We start from the raw sequence: 16694 nt of genomic DNA, 5'->3' as shown, positions 1-16694 counted from the left end.
AACGGAGGCCAGCCATTGGAGAAGAGGGGCGTCTGTCCGTTTAAGCCCCGTCTTTTTCGGATTCGGGGGCGTGTTTTTTACTTTCTTTCTCTCCTCTGGAATTTAACTTTCCAGCCAATGGCAAGAGGAGAGAAAGAAAAACACGCCCCGAATCTGAAAATGCCGCTGCGTTTCTCCGAGGCATTTCTGCTTGACCTCGGAGAATGGCAGCGGTGTTCATGGCTCTCGCTGCCCAGGTGCGATCCAGACCGCTCGCCTGCAATACCACAGGGACTTTTTCTGGGGCCCACCAAGAACCCCACACGGCAGTGTGTCCTTGCACTCCGGATTAAGGATAGAGTTGGAAATACAAAACGTCGTTCAACATAAGCCACAACTCCCAACAACATGGTGATTTCTTTCAGGCCATTTCCAAAAGAAAACTAATAACAATTTATTGTTTCCGCATCTTGACGCTTTCATGTTGTACATTGTAACCTTGCAAACGTCACTGCACTAGATAACGTGTTTAAATCACTGCTGAATTTAAAGTTTTTTCGAAAATACTTATTTTCTGACCTATCATACTCTATGAAATCACACCAGCCATATATAACTTCACAGGTGATTCGCTGACAAACAAGGTTTTCAGAAAGCTGTTGGGGAATTGTATTCTGAGCACACACCCTGTTTGTTAAATCATGTAACAGACTCGTCTTTTCAGCCACGGGGGACCCCACAGAATCCGCTAAGAAAGACATTCCTGGAAGTCGGCGGATCTGTGTTGACGACGGCAGCAATGCTCAAGGGTCAAAGGGCGACTAGAGAAGCTGAGGTTTTGTCAAGATGGTCGGCGGGGACTGAATCCAACTGGGGCTTCGGCGCTGGCAGTTAGTCAAAGCCTTATCACTTTCTCCTCATGATCAGCCAAGCTGAGGGGTGTTGGGAAATGTTTCAATAGTGACGGCAACAAAACTACAAGCTTTGTTCGCTGCACACAAACACAGTAGCATAGGGGAGCCAAGGAAGCTTGTTTTTGTTGTATGCATCCGGGCGGATTACAAGTCAGGCGAACGAAATGCATTCATGCTTTTTTTGGTCTTATTTTCGTTCCGCCTGATTGCTACTGGTTAAGGCACCGGCACCCAGTATTACCAGGAGTGGAAGAACCTGACCACATTTTTACGGTAACACCAACCCGAAAAATTGCGTGATATTTTGGCTGAAGGCGCAGACAAATCTCACCCTGCTTTCTTTATCTAGCTTGTAAAAGCATATAATGCTTCCAGTTACTAGAGATATTTTTTGCGTCTTTTATCCCCTATCCCTGCGTACAATTGTAGGTGGTAAATGTATGTAAAACAACCCCATGGATTGGTAAATTCTGTATGATTTACGACTTTCAAAATTTCACAAAGTTAATCTGCCACAGGGCGGAACAAAAGGGGCATTTAGAGGCCGAACTTCCCAGTAAGCGTTTCAATTGGTTAGAAAACAAAAGACCCTCCCCCGAAAGGTTTAGCAACCTATAGCAGAAGAACGCTAGAAGAGACCACAACTACTGATGCACCGGAAGTGACCCTTTCTGCTCATAATGCAGCCCAGCCACAGTTGAACCGAATTTGCCTCCTGTCACACTACCTTGCTAACCGGAAGATAATAAGGTAGTGAACCCGGAAAAAGTATTGCCCAAAGCAGTGCGTAAGTCGTCGTTGTTGTAGATTGTCCTTTTGAGTGTTGACTGCCGCCTGGGAGAATGGAGCATACGGTCTCCGATACGTTCTAATTGGACAGTGGAGGTCGGAAGAGGAGAACAGCATAGTAGGGGCAGGCAGTACCTGTGAGCGGGTCAGTGTCCGCAGTGGGCGTTTCTTTTTGCTGAGAACAGGTCTAAATTGGCAAAAGAGGCCAGATTTGAAAATACAAAAAAAGGAGATACACCACAAACATAAGACTGGAACTGCAATGTATCAGTGAATTGGCCACAAAGTGGTACTACAGTAAGTGAGCCTCCTGGCGTGGGAAGACTTTAGTGACCCGTATTATAAGGTTAGTCTATGCCAGATGACATTACGGACACCTTGATTCAACGCTAGGGTGTGGGTGGCTGTGTGTGGGAGGCTCTATGTGTGTGTGTGTGGCTCTGTGTGTGTGGCTCTGCGTGTGTGGCTCTATGCGTGGTGGCTCTGTCTGTGTGTGGGTAACTCTGTGTGTGTGTAGGTGGCTCTGTGGGTGGCTCTATTTGTGTGTGGGTTTACTATGTGAGTGGCTCTGTATGTGTGGGTGGCTCTGTGTGTGGGTGGCTTTGTGTGTGGCTCTGTGTGTGGGTGCAAATGCAATAGGTCTCGCATTGGAGAGTGATTAAGCTATTGACATTGTAAATAACAATGCCGTTTCTTTAAATGTTTTAAAAACAAAATCATAAACAGGAATAATGTCATGAGCAATGCAAACAGCTCTAACTTTAACAATGCCGAGACCATTGCATTGTAAATGCTTGTTCCTTGTGGATTCGCTGTGGTAAATTTGTGCTCTCGAGTTCTTGTGCGTTTAGTAGTGTTTTGAGTAGAGATAGAATAATGGAAGAGGATTAGAAAAGGTGAGTTGTTATTGGGAATAGTGGCCATGTGCTTCTGTTAGTTGGGGAGTTGGCTAAAAAGCAGTGGGAAATTTGAAAGGGAAGTTTGGGAGTTAAAAAAAGACAGAAAGGTTGGGATGGGACAAAGGTATAAGGGAAATAGTTTTTTTTTTTTACACATAACTGAAATTCACATATATGTGTTTAGGGACATACACACATATCTAAATATGTAGTGATAAGCATACATACTTTTACACGACACTTAGTAAATTCTTAGTAAAAGACATAAGCAGCAATATTTACATAGTCTAATATACACATGAATCTTGTGGCTAAGTACACAACATTTCTTTATTCCTTCCTCCTATAATGATATATCTGCTTATAACTGGAAGCACAGTTCCAGCTAAAAGGACACATGAATAATGAAAACGCATCTCTTTTTAGGTCGAGCCTAGCAGCAGAGCACATGCACTGCTCGCTCTGCGAGGGATGCAGTAGTCGAATATGCTGTGTAAGCCTCACCTTCTCTTAGCTCCTATTTTTAATTGGCTAGTGTCATTGTCCTTGGTAAATGCTTGCTTCCGATTCATTATGAGGCTTGTTAGTTCCTCCTTGTAACCGCGCTGTCTCCATTTGTGACCGCCCATAACGACTGGATCTTTTACTTGGCTCCGTACACGGTTGGCTTTATCTAGGGGTCCAGCACTATTTTGTTTATGCCCACTTATGGGGAAAATGGCGGCTGCTATTTTTTTAAATTTTAATTTGTATCCTGAGCGCGGCGCCCGCTTTTGGGACACTGCGCTAAGTTTATTTATTGTAATTGAATACTAAGCGCGGTGTCCACTTCTGGGACACAGCGCACTGTGTAATTTAAAAAAAATAAACTTTTATAGTGAGCGCTGTGCCCGCTTCAGGGACACCGCGCTCTGTTTCTTTCTTTTTTTAAAAAAAACTTTGAGGGCGCCGCGCTCAGTGTTAAAGTTTAAAAAAAGAAAAAAACGTGGTGTCCTTGAAGTGGGGCCGCGCTCAGCTTTACACTTAAACAAGTATTTGCAATGCAATAAGTCTTGCATTTATGCAAGTTTAAGGTGTTGGCATTGTAAATGACAATGCCTTCTTTTTACGTTTTTAAAATAAAAATAATAGGCACTGTCATTTACAATGCCGATAGCTTAAACTCGCTTAAATGTGAGACCTATTGCATAGCAAATGCTTGTTTTGTTTTTGTTGCTAAGATCATCTTCTTCCAAGGCTTCAGGGACAGAAAAGAAATGTTTTTTTACCACTGTTTTTGCTTCTTTGTAATTGGTGGTTGATTATTTTTTCCTCGTTGTGATTTGCTACTGACTTGCAGCTTGTGTTGGAAACTGGTGTAAAAAAAATTGAGAATCCAGAAAGTTATTTATTTCTGAAAAGAAGACAATATTATTAACTCAGCTGTTACAAGAGACTCAGCCGTCGTAACTTTGCTACACATAAGTCCCTTTTGTGACTGTGCCCATAGTGTTTGTTAGTTGTCCAATAACATGTGAAACCCAGAGCCAGCAACTGAAACTGGGGTGGCATGGTGAGCAAAAGAACAATGGATTTGACCCAAATGTCATGATTGGGGGTGAATGTTTGATTTGTTAAGCGTTCCGTCCATCATTTGTTCGCGTAGCATTTTTCACCCTGTATGCCCAGACGTGGGCTCCCTGCTCGCTGTGCCACTGGATTTAAGCTAGCCTGGCTGATGAGGGGTGATACCCCAAAACTAGTCCCATGATGCTTGTTTCTGGTCCAGGGAGGACCTGGTTTGGATGTTGAGGCTCTTCCCATGAGGAGCAGGATCCAGACTGATTTGCATATGACTTGACATAAACTGGCATGGCATGGTGAGCAAAAAATTGTGGATTTAGGCCAAGATCGCTGTATTGGGGGTGAATATTTGACATTGTTCAACATTCCATCCATCAGTTCTTCTTTTTGCAATTACATAACACTTAAGGCACACAGAATGATGACTCAAAATTGAGCAATACAAACGATGAGCAGAGAACTACATTTAATCACAACAGACACTTTCCTTTCTCAAAGGCAGCCATCACCTCTCTTTCAACCTTTTCCATATTAATGAGATTAAGCACAACAAATACACAGACAGATTTGAGTCAAAGGTAATTTACCGCTTAGTTAAAAGGTGTTCTAACTTTAAGTTCTCCACGCTCCATTTACAAGCTGCTGCTGGCACATTGTCCTAATCACTGTGCACCGCTTTCTTTGATATCGACGCTCAATAGCAACCAGGATCGCCTGGTAATCAAACTGAGGTGGCATGATGAGCAATAGAACGATGGATTTAACCCATATCTCTTGACTGGGGGTGAATCTTTGATTTGTTTAGCATCTCATCCGTCATTTGCATAACAACTGAAGTCCAGGTTATAATGATATTTCTTGGTGTATTGACTGTGCATCATTTCATACATTAAAATCTAATCAATGAAAAGTGATATGAAGGAACCCTATGCATTTATCAAATGAGCCCAAGATAATGCGTTTAGGAATAGTGATTATTTGTACTATTCTGAATTTATGGTTACCCACACTAGCATATGATTCAAAGGGCATCTTGCGAAAGGTGTTCTTTCTTGCATGCTGGTTTATTTTGGAAGCCAAAAATGGACAGAAATTCAAATGATAATAACAAATGTTCTTCTATACTGTGTTCCCAGACTTCACTTGTGTGGATGGTCAAAGGCCCCAAAGCCTTGAAACTTGACCCCTTTTGCTGATGTCAGTAGCTGCAGTATTTAGTTTTGGGTTGGCTGTCGCCCAGGAAAACATAGGAATCCCAGAAAATGTCTGAAAACTAGACACCCCGGGGAGTACACGTTGGTGTGACCACTGTGGATCTCTCTACGTTTCCCTACCGAGAATACCCTGCAAATGTTAAGCGTTGGCAGAAATCACACATTTTCCTCGCATGTCTGTGTGAGAAAACTCTGGAATCTGCAAGGCCCCACAAAATTCCTACCGTTTGGCATTCCAACACTTCTCCTGATAAAAACCCGTTGCTGACAGGGAACACCACAAAACATAACTTGGAGGTATACACGTTTTATTTTTATTTTACCCATTTTGGCATTGTGGGTAGCTGCAGTAATTGGGCCAGGCTTGGCCACCGCCCAGGGGTGCCTACCCAACCCACACATTTGTGAAAACTAGACAGCCTGGGGAGTCCAGGGTGGTGTAACTGGAGTGGATCCTACTACGTTTTCTTAGCTAGTGCCCTGTAATCATTGATGAAAATGGCACATTTTATTCACATTTCTGTGAGGGAAAGTTCTTTAATTTGTGTAAGATTGTTGTGCCCTTTAGGGATGGGGGTAATGCTAATTCCTGGGCAGGTCTCCTTCACTACATTGTTTTTCCCAAATAAATAATAATAATCATTTGTGTCTAGTTGTCGTTCTGTCCTCCGGAGGTGTGCAAATTGATAGTAACTGTCCAATAATAACAATTTGATAGCACGCACGAATCACCCCTAGAAGGGTATCTCGGCACTCGCTCAACTCGAAAACTGAGTGTAGGATCTAGAACAGTTCAGTTTTAATGCTTTCCTGAAACTGCTGTTGTCAAGGCAAGTTCGGACAGAAAAAGGCAAATTATTCCAGAAGGTGGGAGCCAAATAGGAATAGGCTCTTCCATCACATCTAGATCGTCAAATGCGTGAGATCAATAGAAGCTCCTATTCACTGGACACAAATTCCTAGTGGAATGATAGCGCTTAAGCTTCTGACAGAGGTACTGAGACCCTTTTCCTTGCAGAGCTTTAAACGTAAAGAAACATATAAATTGAAAACAATTCTTTTCTTTACTAGTGCCAGTGTAGGGATTGTAGAAGAGGAGCCGAGGGTGTTCTGGATGGCTGCTTACAGATCAGCTGTGAAGCCTTGTTTTGCACTACTTGAAGTTTGGATATTAGTGACTTGTTGAAATAAGCCAATAACGCGTTTCTGTAATCCGGCCGACCCACAACAAGAGCAAAAGTCTTTTTGGCTGTCAAAGGAAGAAACAGCAGGGCTTTCTTTAGTAGGCGTAACATGTAAAATCAGGTGCCTAGGGTAGAAAGGTATGGAGTTTCTGGTCAACATTAACTCCAAGGTTTTTTACTACCCTACTGGGAGTGGCGCCTTGCCCAGCTTGGCGGCCACAAATCCAGAGTCTACAGATCTTGAATATTCCCAAACAAAATAATCTCAGTTTTCCCAGGACTCAGCTGGAGAAAATTATCTTGGATCCATCCTGCAATAGCCTTCATTCTGGCAATGAAGCAGGCCTTCACTTTGTAAATTTTAGATTTGTAGATTTAGTGAATCCCCAATCAGCCTCCGTAGTGGTGGTGGTGGGGGTGGAACAGAAAGACAGTTGGGCCCCTTAGATGTGAGGGTAAGGGCCAATGACGGGGGGCACCCCACCCCATTATTTTATTTTAATAATCCCCGGACTTTCTGACCGACTGCTCGCAGAGTGGGGTAAATTCACCAGTCCCCCACCCCGGAGGGGTAGGGGGAAGAGGGGGGAATCCCTTTTTTTTAAATAAGGGGCAGCACTTGTCCATGTTTGAGTGGCTGCTTCCCCTTAAGGCTTGGTGTACTTTTTGCTACCCCAGTAGCCAACTTACTTCAGTTTAGGAAACAGATTAAAACCTCTCTGTTTACAAACAAACTGTAAATGATTGTTCTTTATTACTCTTTTGTGAGCTGTTAATTTAGCAGTACTCTGAACGGTCTGTCTCCGTGTTTTTTTAGTCCTGGGTCACTTCTTAAGAAGTTGCTGGTTGTACTCTTATAAATGGCTCAATCAAATAAAATATTTTGTTTTGTTAAAGAAAAGAAAAAATACCCCCTATGTGACACGTTTGGGCCTGTTCCCATGTCTCCCATCCCAGGGATGGCTGAAAGATTGTTGGGCCCTTATGGGATTGGGTAGTGCCCAATTCCTGGGCTGGCTGCCCCACTCCATATTTTAAATAAACAGAATACTTGGTGTCTAGTTGTCTTTCTGCCTTCTTGGAGGGGTGAACATTGGTATTAGATCCCCAGTCAACCACCATACGGGGCAGAGAGACTGTTTGGCCCTTTAGGTGTGAGGGTAAGGACCGATGCCAGGGCGGGACACCTTCACTCCATTCTTTTTTTTTTTATAATCTCTGGGCTTTCTGACTGACTGGTGGCTGGTTGGGGTAAATTCACAAATCGCCCACCCCGGGGGGGGGGGGGCACTTTTTTTGTTTTTAAAAAGGGGCTGCACTTGCACATCTGGGTCCTGCACCTCCCCTCCCAAGGCCTAGTGTGCTTTCTGCACCCCAGTGGGAAGCCCCCCAACATTGCTGCCTTTATGGGGCAGGGACATGGCCTGACGTCAGCTTAGTGCGCTGACTTAATTTTTGCTCAAAACAAATTATCAGCTGTCAAAGTGGGATTTTTCCTCCCCTGAGGGGCAGATTGGTGGTAAACCCCCAATTCACCCACTCCTAGAGGGGGGCAGAGAGACTGTTTTATTATATTTTTGAGGGTGAAAGCCCTTTACTAAGGCCAGGGCGCCCCCACCCCCTCCAAAGGCAACCCCAAGTGCCTAGTGAGTGGATCCCTGCTAGGGCCATGAAACAGTGCCCACCAGTTTGCCCAGCTTGGTGAGGAAATTAGTCACCCGAAAACAAAACTAAACAAGGCTTTGAGAATTCAGTGTTGCAGCAAAAGGCATAACCTGGTTACTAAAAATAAAATTCAATCATTAAAAACCTTTTATAGGAGGAAGATGCAGGTTAAAAATAAGAGGCAGAAATCAAATAGGCACAACTACATTAAACCATAAGAATAAAAGACTCTCTGAAGTTCTGGCGTAGAATGACACATTAGCTGATAAGCCCCAGCCAGCTGCAGTTAACATCGTTCCCGCCTGTTGGATGAAATACATTGAGAAACTCTACATCAACATTAGCTTAATAAGCCATATTTTTGCTCCGTCCAGATTCAGTGCAAAGGATTTTACCAGCCAAGTGACTAAAGTCTGTTGGGAAGGGAGTTAGCCTCATGTGATCCAATAGCGCCCCTGGCCCGAATGGCTTTTTGGCCTATGTTCTTAAACTTGCACCTGAGAAGTGGGCTAAAACACAGTTGTCGATCTTTAATTCATACCACTCGGGTTGCTTTGTCCCAGACAGCTGGAAGAGATCACTGTTTGTCCCATGTGGGCCATGTGAAGCTTTTACGAGTGTGATCCCATTAAGGTGAATAAAATATAAACTGATTTTCTTAGAGTGTTCAAGATTTAAAAAGAGGAAACCTCATTAAAGTCCATAAAGACATTTAGTTTTATACCAGGGTGAATACTGGTAAAAAGAGAACAGCGGCCAAATGTGGATGACTTGACCGATAATGCTGCATGTCCACCATATAGTCAATTCTTTTATCATGTGATTATTGGTAGAAAGTTGGGCATATATATATAGCGTGTTAAGTTACCTAAAGTCCACTAACCCCATAGGACATAGGGTCATCAGTGATGCCACTTAACATGTCATGAGAGATGTAATGTAATAAAAGGCACACTTTCTGAGTAAAATTCCAGCTTTCTGACAAATTTGATATAAATCTGTCATTTTTTCAGTACTCAAGACCGAGCTTTCCTATGGGAATTAACAAGGGAATTCAATGTTTTGGGCCTCCCACTTTTTCTTGGCCCCATTTGGTGGCTCACCCCAACTTGGGCACCATTTGACGAATCTTCACAAAAAAAAAAGGTCTCATCCACCTTTCTTTTCAGGAAAGTTTCTGGGTGATCCATCAAGCGGGGGCTGAGAAAAAAGGAGGTCCTAAAACGTGTTCTCTCCATGCAGTTTTCCAAAGGGAAATTGGATATAGCTACAGCCAAAACGGGTGAACGGAATTACACCAAATTTATCAGAAAGATAGATCTTGGTTCTGAAATTGTGCTTTTTTTAAAATTTGGTTTAAATCAGTTCAATAGTTTTTAAGAAATAAAGGTTCAAAATGTATGTATGCCTCAGAGGATCCATGGATTCAACAGATCAAAATGTAGAATTTGATTGGTTGTCACCACATCAATAAAGATATGGCAGCAGCCATTTTATAACTTGAGGACTTGTCCTGTAAAAGAATTTTGAAGAAACATAATGGGGCAGGATAGGGATACTCTGCCCTCTTAGGCCTAATCAGGGAGGGACCACACGAGGACCAAAAACAAATTTATTTTAATAGGACCGCAGATCCACGGAGAACAAGGTGGGTCTGCGCAATCTTTTTTAACAACAATATTTTGTGACAATCACTATTACTAAACATTGCAATATGTGAATTTATAAAATATGTATTTCATTATAGTTATTGATGACTTTTTGACAAAGCCAATAGGTCTGGTTTATATGTGTTTTTGTGCTGATCCCTTGATAAACCGATCGGCCAACTGCTTTTTATATTTTGGTATTCTGACCCTTTGACAAAGACAGTAGGCCTGCCTTACTTAAAGCGACACCCATTATATTGTTACATTACAAAGTCGGGCCCGTGCATCAGAGGTGGGTTGGGTGCCCATGGGGGGTCGGGTGCTTGGGCTGGCCGCAGGCCCTGCCCCCAACCTAACGCTGCACCAGGCTGAAGGCCGAGCACAGCGGGCGAGGGGGTAGACACCCATGAAAGATGAGTGCAGGGGCTGACTTGCGGCCTGGCCCTGTTCTCAATCCTTACTCCACACATGGCAGTGAACGTCTTAACTCTCACAAAAATACCATAGAAATTCACTGAAAAAAACAAAGGTTAAAGTGACGTTATAGTTAGGAGTTGTAATAATATATTACTTTGCATTAAAAAAAAAAAAGCTTTTGAAATACTTGTGCCCTAAAGTAACTATAACTCTCGCCATGCACTGTTAATTACCTCAGATATTACATCACTGTTGACATGTTCTGTGACAACATTGATAACATCACTGCAACCTATGGAATAACCTAATTGATGATAACACCAAGCTTGGTGGGGGTACGAGTTATAGTTACTTTAGGGCACAAGTTATAGTTAGTTGAGATTCCTATAACTGGTGAATTTCAGTATTTTAGTTTGTTTGAAATTGTATGCTTTAACTGACATTCCCACCTAACTATTAATGTCCCTTTAACATCTGCTTTTTCTCAGTGCTTTTCTATGTTTTTTTGAAAGATATTATTTCATTTCATTATTCTAACGTCAACTGAACTTTTTTTCAGTGTATATATATTGTACACAGCTGTTAATTTATTCCCTTGTCTGCATATAAAGGTATGGTATGTTGTCATTAGCTAATCTGATAGGTGGTCCCACCAGAGCACTGCATGCATTCAGTAGCTCATTGGTTGCCCAAGCCCATATCTCATCACAGTCAGGCGGCTACTTCAGATGGTAGAAACTTCGTAAACTGCAGTAACTCACCTTTTTGTTGATCTACCACACAAGCAGTTCTAAAGCAAGACATTTACACTAGACATGTTAGGATACTGCATCCCAAAGAGCGCAACTATCTATCTTGGTAGCAAACCCTTAGACTAATTGGCCAAAGTCCTACACCTATGTCATAAAAATCAGAAATTAATAGCTGTGATTGATGTTTTCCACACTACATATGAGCCAGCCCTTGTACAACTGTCAGTACTGCATGCGATACAAACTGGCCTCTTTCACCGCCAGCTACACAGAGAAGACAGTACTGGTGATAGAAAACCACAAATATGTAGCAAAAGCTTTTGTAGTGTCCAGAGCATTTGCTTTCTTTGAGAAAGCCCCATCAATGTTCTCTCATTCGTATATGTATGTCTTTCCACTGAAGAAGTATTTGTTAGAGAAATTCTGTAATTCTTTTCATTTTTTCCAGGCGATTTTTACGGAAGCCAAATGTGGCTGAAGCAAGTGAGCAGTTTGGTGAGTTTTATGTTTATACAGCATTTTTACCTATGAATGCCAAAGACCCAACTGACAGCTTCTGGCCTAATTTATCCCTGTGTCCTTGTTGCTATTTCATTGTATTTTCTGTGTAGAGTATGAGAACAAGATCATTTTTAGGATCCTTGCTTATAGGAATTATGTGCAAAACCCTATCAGAATGTGTTCAACATGGGTCCTGGAGAGTTGTATCTTCAAGAGATTTTCATGATTTGCACATGAAATATATTTGCATGCAATTTATCTGTACAGGATTGATTTAAATAGTCTGCTTATATTCCACAAATTGTTTGTAGATCTGGTTGTTATGGACCTACATTGACAACCTAAATATACATAATGGTCATCTTTGTTGTCTTGTCTATTATATGATTAAGGATTTTTAGATCTCACCCACCAGGCAGTGCAAACTGTCTGGTTACGAAAGACCTATTGTTAGCTTACAGTGGACTTGAAGCTTGTCCATTGCTTATTATTAGTTGGCATTATTGTTACTCTTGTTTGCTTGCTTCCTGTTCAGACAACTTTTAACTATGTGCTGTTAAAGACTTATTGTGCACAAATACTTAGAGTTGGCCTTGGGTCAGCCCACTGCTTATCATTTCTTCACTTCCCTGTTAATGTCTTATGCTTGCTTTTTATTTGATGGTTATCCTTCCTCTTCCTGCATTTGTACCTCCCCAGGCACAGAAATTACCACTTCCTGTGAAGTGCGGCATCTATTCTGCCCATTTCCAACATGGCAGGACCCCTCTCCCAGCATGTGGAGCTCCCTAGCCCAACCCACGTGTGTGGCTGCCAAGGGGGCTACACGCCCCTGGAAAACTGACTTGGCAGCCCTCTCCTGTCCAAAGTGCCAGCCTATCTGCCTCAACAATGTAGTAGCCCCTCTCACAAGTGTTACCCATTTGCCCTTCAAAAGCGGCTTCTCCTTTGAAGCTTGACTATTGTGCTTACCCCTGTGTGGCTTCCTACAGGAGGGAGCTGACACCTTCCAAGCCAGGCCCCCATTGTATCCTCTCCCAGGAGTCATTATTATGTCTTCCCAAGAGGACAGAAAGCTGTATGGGTGATAGGATCCAATGTGCCATCAGTATGGGCACAAGGAACTAACAACAGCAAAGTGGTAACTTTGCTAAGGTTGCACACTGCAACCTGTTACATTAATTTTGATCTGAGAATAAAGTCTGGCTTAATGTAACGAGTTGTTTGATACCTTGGATGACTCACTTTGTTAGCATCTTTCCAGAGTTCGCCATCGGCAACCAAGCTTTTCCACAGTAAAAACAGCAGCTTCATATTTTTACTATTGGAACATGTAAAATTACTTGTGTCTGCCCTTAGAATATGTTGCACCCTGCTTTAGGACTCAATAGGCATGCCGTAGGGATGACTTGGACACATATTATGAGGAAATATGATGTTGCCTTTGCTTTAACTGGCAAAGTCGGCAAGCAGCTAGAAATGCTCTGCCAGCCTGCAAATGAAAGGCTGGGGGCCTTGTTTTACTTGTGTCATACCCAGGGTGACACAGCTAGAGTTACAGGCCCTATGGTGACCCCCTAAGTTATGTCCTTGTTACCACTAACTAGCGACTTACAAGCAAGTTAGCTTAGCAATTTGGGTTTGAGCCAATTCGACATAGCAGTTTAAGGGTAAGGGCACAGGAACTGAAGCCTGGTTAGCAGTCCTCTGTGCAATCTCAAAGTCGAAAATCAGCAGCATTCGTCCAAAAACTTGAGGGTGACCGTACAAATGGAGGCATTTTCTTACAGTGAGAGCTCAAAAAAGCTGTCTATTAAGACCATTTCATAGCATGTTGTGTAAGGTAGGGAGTGTGTTGTGTATTTTATAACATAACTGGTAAATTTCAGGGGTTTTACAGGTTTGTGTTCTGAGCATAACTAACCTTTAGCTTTGTTTTTACATGGAATTTCTATGTTTTTATGATTCACTTTAGTAGCCTGCCTCGACCTGCATGAAACGGAGAAAACCAAGAGTGAACTAAACATGTTAGGTCTCTGCCAAATTTCAGCTGTTCCATCAAACCAGCACCAACATTTTGTGCAAATCAAAAATGTTTTGATTCCCGCCACCCAACTCCTCTTGCCCATTTTCAAGTGTGGCCCCTGCCAAGTCTGCACAAACCCTAAAACACCTGCTCTGGATCTAACTTGCTAACTGTTTATATAGGAAACCCTATTTATTGTCACCTCTTGCATATGTTTCTGTAGATCTGTTGCATGAGGCTGTAGGTTTTGAGATCCGGGGCGTTGCCTGGCGCCAATTGAGTAGGATGCGGATTGGGGAGCTCCCGTCCGGCGAACTCCCATGACCTGTTATCCTGGCGTCTCGGTTCTTGCACAGGTTCGTGCGTGACAAAGACCACTAAATTCACCGAGGGGTATGGAATAAACCCTCGGTGCGACTGTGGGAGCGGTGCTGAGCGGAAGATAGCGGAAAGCGGGGTGTCCCAGTCAAGATGGCGGACCCAAACCCTGCTGAGAGCTGCTCGGGAGAAGGACAGCGCAGAAAGTAGAAGCGCTATCTCAATAGCGGGCAGCAGGGTAGAGTTAACGGCCCGGAGTAAGGCCTTGCTGATCCTGTTGGAGGCACTCGTACGAGCTGGATAAGATTGTGAGGTACCAGCAGAGGCTCTTATTGCAGCCTGGGCTGAGCGGCCACTCTGAGAGGACATCCAGGGAGACCCAAGACAACGATATTGGAGCAGATGCTCCCAGATGCCTGCCGATGCAGTGAAACACAGAGGTGAAGTGAAGAGGGAGGTGGCAATGAGGCCTAGTCAGAGCGCAGCCAATATATAATTCAGGGCCCGATGAGATAGGCCAGCTGTCGCGTCTGCAGTGGGCGGTAGGTCGACAGTGCCACAGAGCAGACTGAAAGTTGCAGAAGTACAACAGTGGCCAGTGTAGCCCCTGGAACGGACACAGCCAAGCACCCGATGTTGGTAGAGGCATCGTTAGAGAAGAGTGGAAGTGGCAGTAGGGCCTACCTGAAGTGCGACTATCACTCAATAGGCCCGGCGACCCTTGAGAAAGAGGAACCCTCCCGGGTGGGCGGCCGGCGTAGCCCCAAGCCGTTGAACTAAGCATGAGTGCGGATCGGGGCAACATTACATTGGAGGCCAGCCCTGCAGGTTCGGTACAGTAGAACAGTTGGAGGGGAACAAGTGCAGCCATTTGAGGACAGTGGAGGAGGGTTCGCGGCCAAGCCTGAAGCTAATGAACGGTGTGATAGTGTGGCCAGTGGGATCTGCTAGGGAGCCCCCACCAGCCTTTAGGTGCAAGTAGTGTTGCAGTGGAAGATAACCCCTTGAGAGTCAGGGGTTCTAACAGAATGATCACAAGAGTGCCTCTGATGGTTCCATCTGAGGAGTTTCATAATGAGCACCACGGAGCTGCTCCCCTCTTAGGCAACTAGCCTCTATATCCCGGACACAGAGTGTCTGGTCAGGGCCAGAAACCCAGCCTGTCGGAGGCTGTGGAGAGCACGTACAGCTTGGGTATGGTCAGAGCAGTGGGGAATTGGCAGCGACCAGCGCCATGAGAACCTGAAAGATTCCCTAGGTATTACTGCAAACCGCATGGCGTGCTCTCACTGAGTGCCCCTACCTCCAGGGGAGCATCAGACCCTCCCGCACGTGGCAGAAAACAAGAGGAATCAGTGGTGGGAGTGGGAGGAGCTCAGAACTGGAAGTTCACCAATACCTGAATTCCAACAACTGAAACAAGCTAAACCGCTGTAACCCGAAAACCATGGGTAAAATAAACAAGAAACGGGGCCTGGAAGGACACAGCGGGGAACCACTGACAGACCAGAGAGAAGATGAGGGGTGCGCGTAGGGGCCCCCAGCGGAAGAAACCAGGAACGACCCAACACTTTGCGACATAATGCAGGCGATAAAAGCCTCCCGGGAAACGCTAAAATCTAAGATAGACAGCATTGGCACAGACCTTAGCCTGCTGGCGGAAGACCATCGGAAGCTGGCTCAGAGAGTCACCTCAAACGAAAGAACCCTGGCAGAGATAACATCAGACATGGCAACATTGCAAAAGACAGAAAACCTTATCGAACACAAGGTCAAGATCCTAGAGCAGAGGGCAGAAGATAGCGAAAATAGGTCGTGAAGAAACAACATAAGAATCTTGGGTGTTCCTGAATTAGCAGAAGGATTGAATACGTTGTCCTATATTGAGGAATGGCTCTGCAAAGAAGTGGCACCAGAAGGCCTATCCCAATTTTACGCCCTAGAGAGTGCTCATAGGGTCCCTACATGCCCACCCCAAGCCGGGGGCTCCCCCGCACCCCATAATAGCTGAACGCCTTTACTACAGGGACAGGGATCATATTCTGGCTCAAGCTAGCGCTAGGACCTCCAAATACTTAATAGCAAAGTGATGATCTTCCTGGACTTCACCAAAGAAGTGCAGAAGCAACAAGGAACCTTCTTGGAAGTGAAGAGCTACCTCAGACAGATTAACATTCCCTATGCAATGATTTTCCCGGCACGACTGCAGGTGATCACGCCTAATGGGTCACAATTCTGACACTTCAAGAGGCCTGGAACTGGATCGAATTGAGACCAGAGGCTGAGTCCGGGGAGCAACCCAGATGAGGGGGGCCCTACATGTGAATGCCGAGATCCACAAAAAAGGGAGCCCCCACACTGGCGGAAAACCAGCGAGAACGAGGGACAGTGATCAAAGCACTCGCCAAACTTAGTAACCCAGACAGGAACCCACATTCCTTGGTCGGTGAACAAGAAGATAGACGCTCTGAGACTACCAAGGACACTAGCTCAGCAGAGGAAACCAACGCTAAACTGCCTCAATTTACCCCGGAACTATTCGGACCTACACCCAGTGGGCTGAGCTCATAGTAATGGGGGTGACCTGGGAGGGGGGCTCTGCTCTGAGAATATATCACCAGCCCACCCTGGTTGTTAAGCGAGTGTCCTCGCGATTGGACACCCATTGGTGTCTAATTTGGATGGGGTTTGTTTTTACGCCTGTCCTAGGGTGTGGGAGTTGGGTTTTAGGTTGGGGGTTTTTCGGGGAAGGGGAGGGAACGTGCATGGCGGGACGAGGAAGCGTTGACAAGGTCAGGGATGGTGAGAATAATCAGAATCCCAG

At 44.5% G+C, this 16694-nt stretch overlaps 1 protein-coding gene across 2 annotated transcripts in view; it reads left to right on the top strand.

Annotated features, from left to right (window-relative positions):
• The window catches only part of LOC146861664 (40-kDa huntingtin-associated protein-like), a 521777-nt gene that overhangs the window by 43203 nt on the left and 461880 nt on the right, over nucleotides 1-16694 (top strand). For both annotated transcript variants that reach the window (XM_085646014.1, XM_085646015.1), the window contains exon 2: nucleotides 11474-11520. In XM_085646014.1, coding sequence (XP_085502140.1) covers nucleotides 11474-11520 — 47 coding nt within the window. The remainder of the gene's footprint in view (nucleotides 1-11473; nucleotides 11521-16694) is intronic.

This window comes from Triturus cristatus, chromosome 3_1 (assembly GCF_964204655.1).
Source record: "Triturus cristatus chromosome 3_1, aTriCri1.1, whole genome shotgun sequence".
Lineage (NCBI taxonomy): Eukaryota > Metazoa > Chordata > Amphibia > Caudata > Salamandridae > Triturus > Triturus cristatus.
This window is presented reverse-complemented; position numbering and strand designations above follow the sequence as displayed.